This window comes from Micropterus dolomieu, linkage group LG15 (assembly GCF_021292245.1).
Source record: "Micropterus dolomieu isolate WLL.071019.BEF.003 ecotype Adirondacks linkage group LG15, ASM2129224v1, whole genome shotgun sequence".
Taxonomy (NCBI): Eukaryota; Metazoa; Chordata; class Actinopteri; order Centrarchiformes; family Centrarchidae; genus Micropterus; species Micropterus dolomieu.
Window position 1 is genome coordinate 479,434 of NC_060164.1, and position 8,116 is coordinate 487,549.

The window sequence follows — 8,116 nt, forward strand, 5'->3', positions numbered from 1 at the left end:
TATTTCAGAGTTTTGATTTATTTATTTTTTGTCAGTTTACTCTTATGAAAATAAAATTCTAATATTCTGCCATTTTACAGGACTGTGCAGAGGTTTTAGGCAGGTGTGGGAAATAAGCTGTAAAGTAAGTATGTAGTGCTTTCAAAAATCACCATAAAACAGAAAAACAACATAGGGAAATAAGATATGTAAGTGCTATTTTTTTTTTTTTAAGTTAAACAGAACATAAACAAGATAAACAGGACAGTAAAAGTTACAGTGCAGTGAAAGATATTAATCAAAATCCATTTGAATTGAAAAGCAGCGGTAAAAAGTCTTCTGCCTTGATTTAAAAGAACGGATGGTTCATAGTGTTGTGAAGATAAGAAAGGTATATTCATAAACCAACAGCATTTTAAAATTAGGAAGCCAGTGTAAAGACCTCAGAACTGGAGTGATTGGTCTTAGCGAGGACTCGAGCAGCTGCATTCTGAATCAGCTGCAGCTGTCTGATGGACTTTTCAGGGAGACCTTTTAAAGGCATCGTTATAGTAGTTGAGTCTCACTTACTCAGTACTTGTATGGAATTATAGTCATTGTTGATAGGGTTATGTAAATTTGTGTGTTGTCTACATAGTTATGGTAACATTTTATTGTTTTTCATAATCTGAGCGAGTGAAATCATGGAATAGATGTTGAGCAGAAGAGGCCCCAGAATGGAGCCTTGGGGAACTCCGCAAGTCATTTTTGTCAGCTCAGATGTGTGATTACCTACACACACACAAAGTAGTCCCTGTTTTTTAAGTAGGATTCAAACCAGTTTAGTACTCTGCCAGGAAGTCCCACACAGTTTTCTAGTAATATCTAGTGGTTAGCAGTGTTTAATGCAGCACTGAGATCCAGGACTGAAACTCAAAATCAATTACATTCATTTTAGCTGATGCTTTTTTCCAAAGCGACTTGTAATTGCTAAATATGTCAGAGGTTGCACGCCTCGATCCCTGGACTCTCACACCAAAGGCATGTGTCTTATGCACTGTACCATCACCAGCCCGTAACAGCTGCTTAGTGATAAGACTTTGTTCAGCTGTAAAGAGAGCTATTTCAGTGATACTTAAAAATAGGAGATTTTATAGGGGCCTATAATTGTTTATTACTGACGTGTCTAGATTATTCTTTTTTAAGAGTGGCTTGATGACTGCAGTTTTCAGGGCCTGTGGGAAGAAACCTGAGATAAGAGACCTTTGTAGAAGATCTGAGGCCAAGCAGTTGGAAACGTTTTTGCAGGAGCAGCAGGAAGATTTCAGATGTTGTATTATGTCCTCCAGGCTTTTATGGTTGAAAGAATCAAATTGTGTCATGCTATACGAATTGTTTTTAAGTGGACACAGGGACAGGACATATCCTGTACCTGACATGGAGGCACTGATTGCTTTTCTAATTGTTTTGTCTGAAGAAGGAGGCAAATTCATTGCAGGCCCTGGTGGACAGAAGGTCAGAGGCTACAGACACAGGAGGGTTGGTTAGCCTGTCGACAGCAGCAAACATTATGCATTATTAGTGTTTTTGGTGATGATGTCAGAGAGGCAATGATGTCAGGAAATGCAAGGACCGCCTTGCTTTTCTCAAGTTATCAGTGCGAAGTCTCTCTTTATAGACGTCATAATGAACCTGGAGATTTGTTTTCCGCCACCTGCGTTCAGCTTTTCGACACTCTTTCTATTCTTATCAGCGTGGCATTTCTCTATGGAGATCTTCTCTTACCAGAGACCACCTTCACCTTGGCTGGTGCAATGGCATCAATAACATTTTGTCATTTTAGAATTGAAGTTATCTACAAGGTCATTGGCTGAGACCCACGAGAGGGCGGGTGGAGGAGAAAGCCTCAATAAATATTATTTATTTTCAGTGATATGCCATCTTATGATTACCTCTGAACATTTGTGTGCACGCAGATAGCACTCTCAAAGAAAACACAGGAATGATCAGAGAGAGCAACATCAGTCACCACAACCTTGGAAATGTTCAGACCCTTGGAGATGACTAAGTCCAAAGTGTGCCTGTGTGTGGGCTTGTCACGTTGAGTCAGTCCATAATTATCAAGAACACAACACATAGATATTTAGAAATATAGCTCGAGAAGAGCATCTCAGCTGAAGAGCCACACGTTCAGAAGAACTGATGCAGTTTTAAAAGGCAAAGGGTGGTGACATCAGATATCGATTTAAGAGTTTTCATCGGTCACTCACTTTGCATTTTGATTGTTGATAATATAATCTCTTAACACTCGTCCTTGCATCCTAACTTTATAGCTGTTTTTCCCCACACATGCCACACAGAACCGCGTGCACACACGAAACATGGAATATGTTGATGGTACAGTCATTAACAACAAGCTCCCAGCAGAGGGAGCCGAATGCTTGTAAAAACTAAACTGCTGTGATAGAGTTTTAGGGTACAGTGCCTGCTGGGATTGATTACAAATGATGGTTGCACCCTTTGTCTGTCCCATTTGCACCGCTATAGTGCACATTATTGTATAAAGTTGTGTTTTGTTTCCATTTTGGGAGTGTTCATTTAGTGTTCTTGTCTTCACTACTATGCCACTGGTATCTCTCCATGCAGAGGAGTTTGTTTTTTTGTCCAGGATTTAAGATATGTCTCTAAACAAAACTCAACAGTAATGGGTCTCGGTGTCTTCACAGCTCCGGATAATCACGGTGGATAGTTTCAATTGGGACTATTTGTTCAGTGGAAAACAGCAAGTGACAAATAAAAGGCAAAACCAGAACGTGTGCAGAAATCCTAATGCAGATGCTTTTACACAGGACAGGGGCTGGTTTAATGAGTATGAGAGATTGGAGTGATGTGTTGACAGCACACAGACATCATCAAAACACCAAATTAAGGATACATGCTCTTTATCCCCCCAGCACAGTTCTACACACTGACAAGGAGCACTGGAGCTTTTGTGGAGGCTCGAGGTGGGACTGCACCTTACTGACACACTTTATGGTGGGTTTTCTTACCTCACCTCTCTGTAGATGAGTTTTCATTTGGAGATTTAAATGAAAGGTGTCTCAGTGGATCCTGGGATCAAGCATCAGCAAATGTATGGACTGAAACACGAAAAAGCTGTTTCAAAGTTTGCTCATGCCTGTGGATTCTGCATAAATAAGAGACTACTTGCATGTTTTAGAAATACTTACTATAACCAGACCAGAATCACAGTGTTTAGTCTCGATGTACTGAGGTGAAAAGATTCCCGAGAGGCAGAAAATGTGATGAGCTACTGTCCCTGGACCTGCATCCTCGCAGACCTCAGGGCTCTGATAAGACGACGTGCTGTCACAGAGGAAGAACATTATTTAGACTCAAGGTTTAAGTAAGGAACTGAAAATGGCCTGCGAGACAGGGTCAGCTCTGTGCCTGAGATATTGACTGAAGGCAAATACTTTATTAGTTAGTTAATCCTTTGCGTAAACAGGTCGTCTCACAGAGATCAAGATCTGCTTTTCAAGAGAGACCTGTGGACAAGAATAAATCGACAGTGTAGATACACACACACACACGTTTACATACCAGAATAATAAATGTCATAATGTAGACCATTACACCTTCTCACATAAGACACAGTGAGGAATTTATCAGCCATGATGAAGCCCAGTTTGCCGTGATGTCGAAAGGTTTGAAGGTGGAGGGAGAGGAATCCCACAACTAGTGATGGGCAAAGAGATACCAAATACCTTAATTTTAAGTGAATCAAAACAAACATGAAAATACAGCAGTCACACCATTTATCAAAAACTTTGTTTTTCAAAAATACTAAATATATTGTTCCATGAATCCCTTCACAAACCTTCTTCTATCGGCCTATTTGAGCTATCCCTTCACCAGTACCCTCACTCACTTGATTAAAGTTGCAGTAGGAAATTCTTTTTAAAAAAAAATTTAATTAAAAAAAAAAAAAAACACCTTTCCTCTGGCTCCTCCTACTGTTCCTGATGCCATTTGCAAGAATCCACCGCTCCCTGAACAAAACAACCAATCAGAGCCAGGAGGAGTTTTTAATGCAGTGTCAGTCACTGCTCGTGCACATACTCCACTCAGTCAAGATCAATATCTTCAGCACGGCTTCAGAAGTTTTGCAAACACATGTCTCAAACAAAGAATTGCCCATCCCTCGTTTGCCAACGACAAAACGTCTCCACGTGGAGCTGCGGGCTCATTGTGTTCGATGCCATGGCGCGCGTATCAACAAGTGTCGAAAAGGTGCGATGACAAACAGTGGGGAATAACTTTTGAAGAGGGACAGTGGTGTCCTAGCTTCTCGTCCTACTGTTAGATGTTGTCTGCGAAGCGCTGGAGGAGCATTTGGGTGAGGACGAGTTGCGTCGAGATGGACCGGGTTCCTGGTGAGGCTCTCGCTGTGGAGAGCGAACCCCATGCGGGATGAAGTTTCCTAGGGCAACAGGCTCCTGGTGGTGGGAGGGGCTTAGTGGAGTGAAATGAGCAGCAGAGAGATTGCATGTTCAATTACTGACTGCTTTTAAGGGTCATTAAGGGGTCTGGATAGAGCTGCAGGCTGCAGTGTATTCCTTCAGGGCAAATGCACCCATCAAAATTATGTCCACAAAAAGAATATTTTTGCCACTTACAGACAGTGGAAACACAAGTCAGTCAGAGATGGAAAGCAGAGTAAAGTTATAGTAAAAAAGTTAAAGTTAGTAAAGCTAGCAGTTCATCTGTGTTATAACAAACTCCTCCCCCGTTGTTTTTGTTCAGTGTGTATATTTGTGTTGTTTACACTGAAGATTTTTTTTTTTTTTGATTTTGTATTAGTAAATACATCGTGAGCAATGTACAATCCATGTGTACACATACCTGGCAATAAGCTGATTCTGATTCTACAGTAGCTGCTCTGTTGGACCGGACCAAGCGGGCCAGCTTTCGCTCACCACGTGCATCAGTGTGCCTTGGCCGCCATGACCCTCTCGCTGCTTCTCGCTTTTCCTTCCTTGGACCACCACTGCAGACCAGGAACACCCCATAAAGAGACGCAGCTTTAGAGATGCTCCCAGTTGTCTAACTATCACAATTTGGCCCTTGTCAAAGTCACTCAAATTCATAAACTGGCCCATTTTTCCTGCTTCTAACACATCAACTATGAAGACACAATGTTCACCTGCTGCCTGATATCTCCCACCCACTGACAGGTGCCACGCTAACGAGATAATCAGTGTTATTCACTTCACCTGTCGGTGCTCATAATGTTCAGGCTCATCGTATGGTATGCTGTTGGTAGTAAATTAGACCATGGTAAAAAAAAAAACACTGCCAAACATCTCGAATCGAAGAAGTTTTTTACTGCTGCTGCTTCCACTGTTTCTCTCAGCATCCTTAAGTAGTTTAATATCCATGCCTATGATTCTATAATGATCTACACCTGCTGGCTTGTTATTGAAGGCCAGTATGTCCCCGTATGTGTCATATGTCAGCTCATTAGCAGCAAGCTCTCAATATACTGGCGGGGAACACGTGCAGCCTGGGCCTCAGGGACGCTGTCAGGGCCAAGCAGCTGTTTAGCCTTCAGGCTGCTGATAGGTTTGTCCCTTCGCTCCTTATCATGAGTCTGAGCTGATGATGCAGGCTCTCCGTTACAATTTCTCAGTTTATAGAGGACTGTTCTTTTAATATAGTTTGCACAACTCTTAGTTTCCTGTTCACTGGCAGCTGTAAGACTGTGGAGTCTACCACTACAACAGTTAAATTCTCACCCTTCAATTGTAATTAATTAATAAAAGGATATGTTTCAAACAGAGCTCTTGCTGCTCTGTGGGTAGGGCCTCATTTTATTTTTTGGTGGCATACATACATCTCTGTTTCAAGTCACAGCTGTTAAAATTAAAGCAGTTACCAAATGGAAAGTGTGCATGTTAATGCATGTTCTTTTTTTACACATCGTGAGCAGATACATTTCTGCACTGCTAAACTTTTCCCAATTAATCATTTATCTTATTCAGGAGTTGTTTAATTACTGTCTTCTCAAATCCTAGATGGCAAATATGACAATACACACAATGAAATCCCAAACCACTCTTTTCAATGCATGGAGTGTATAGGTGGTAAATTATATACATATCTATATAGATAGACATTCATTGAATGCAGAGGATAATCCAATAATGTTAAAGTATAACCTATTTCATGTGCAGGGCCCCAAGGATTTGTGTGGTGGTCATACCAAGGAAATAAAGTTAGAATACACATTCTAACATTGCACTTACACATATCAGCATCTGTACCATCAAGGCTTTGGTTCCACAGGGATCTAGCACTCATTACAACGTGCTGCTTGATTTGATTCACATGGTGGCATTATGAGGAGCCAAAACGACACAGACAAGGTTCGTGTAATGCAATTGATCAAAACATTTTACATTGCTCAAGAAGAAATATTCTATGGTCCTTGCTTTGCTTAGCAATTCTTCAGTACAGGCACTGTGTTTGTGTTTGACACACAGCAGCACATCACTTCCAAAACGTGAAATGACAGTCCCAACTGTACCGGCCTGCGGGCCCTTATGTGGTTGATTATCCGATGTGGCCAAACGCTGCACCCTATGGACGCAGTTGGTTACCACAGGATCCTCCTGGGGGGGGGCTCTTCTGCTCCCTCACTTCAGCAAGTGTCTCAGCTGGTCCTGCAGGTTTTTGGAGTGCTCCACACTGGAGGAGGGAAACGAGCAAACACTGAGAGTCAGTGCACGTCATCAGATTGTGTTATGGCTCACTGCTGAGACCGTGATGTCAGCGGGTTCTACTGAAGCACAAACAGGGTGTAGTGTTTAGACTTACTTCTTCTGGATGGCCTCCTGCCTGAGTGACAGACAGACAGACAGACAGACAGAGGGACTCTTTCAGTATTCACTTCCAGGCTGAATATAAATGAATGAGTTTCACATGTTTGCTACCCTTACAGTAGACTGATACTCACTGGTATTGTAGATGTGTGGTGATTATGGACATTTTCCTCAGACTCTGGAAGACAGATGATAAAGATATAATCTTGTCAAACCGTTTCCTCGGCACAGAATAGCGTTTTAACTATTTTACCTCTACATGCATATGATCAGGGGTGTGTCTTCACAGACTGTATATTTGGATACTTACGTCCTCAGAGTGCAGGATGGCGTCCTCCTGCATCACCATGTTTCTTGCTGCTTGACCCAGAAGCTAGAAGAGACATTAGCAACACTGTGGCGTTTAGGGCTGCAGCTGATGGTTTTCATTACAAATTCATCTGCCAGTAATTTGTAGTCATTAGTCAGTTAAGTAGTATTATTAGTCATGTGATCATTTGGTCTGAAAACAGTCAAAAGAAACAAAAATACACGCCTTCAAAGTGCTTTTGTACGACAAGAAAGTTCCAAAGTTCCAGATATTGAGCTTAATATCACACCAGACAAAGAAAAGCAGTCAATTCTGACAACTCAGTGGATGGAAGGAGTGAACTTTGCTTTTTTGGGGCTTGAAAATCAATTAACAAAACATCTTCTTAGCTCTAATGTTAGTTTCACTGCACAGCAGTAACATGACGTCAGGACGATGCTTCATCTTCAACACTGAGTCCATCATTAGAAATATTACGCAGATGTTAATCAAGCGTTTAATGCCTTCACGTTAAAGGTACAGAACTGAATCCTACTAGCCTGTTAGCTTGCATTGGCAGTATCAAGAGATAAAATAAAAGCTGACGCTCAGATTTCAAAATGAAAATGATGGAGTGTGAATGTAAAGTGGCGCTGTGCTCTGCGTGCTAACAGTTAGCTGCTGGTCGTGTTTGAGTGAAGCTGTTAGCGACGACTCGTCATTTTTTTAACTAAATCTCTGCTCGCGTTTTACCTCCTGACTGCGGGATCCCTTCAGCACCTGGCGGGTCAGTGCGATCACGTCCCCGCTGCAGGAGCCCACTTTATCGGACAGTAACCCTTTGACAGACTGGCCAAACCGCGGCTGGGACTCTGCAGCCATTTTCTGTTATTGCTGGCGATGGCGCCCGAACAGGGTCAAAATAGACAGCTGCGCGTCCACTAGACTGACAAATCACCAGAATTCATCACCTTCCAAAACTAAA

General features: G+C 42.0%; 1 protein-coding gene across 1 annotated transcript; it reads right to left on the bottom strand.

Annotated features, from left to right (window-relative positions):
• Positions 1–5,785: 5,785 nt before the first annotated feature.
• On the bottom strand, positions 5,786–8,038 carry borcs7 (BLOC-1 related complex subunit 7). Its single transcript, XM_046071423.1, has 5 exons — positions 7,885–8,038; positions 7,153–7,215; positions 6,977–7,020; positions 6,838–6,858; positions 5,786–6,708 (listed from the first exon to the last, which is right to left on the bottom strand). The coding sequence occupies exons 1-5, from the start codon at positions 8,011–8,013 to the stop codon at positions 6,657–6,659; spliced, it is 309 nt and encodes a 102-aa protein (XP_045927379.1). The 5' UTR covers positions 8,014–8,038; the 3' UTR covers positions 5,786–6,656.
• Positions 8,039–8,116: the final 78 nt, after the last annotated feature.

Coding starts and splice junctions, on each gene's coding strand:
- borcs7 (XM_046071423.1), bottom strand. CDS start 8,013: ATGGCTGCAGAGTCCCAGCCGCGGTTTGGCCAGTCTGTCAAAGGGTTA. Junction 7,021..7,152: donor CCATCCTGCACTCTGAGGAC/GTAAGTATCCAA, acceptor TCTGTCTTCCAG/AGTCTGAGGAAAATGTCCAT. Junction 6,859..6,976: donor ACCACACATCTACAATACCA/GTGAGTATCAGT, acceptor TCTGTCACTCAG/GCAGGAGGCCATCCAGAAGA.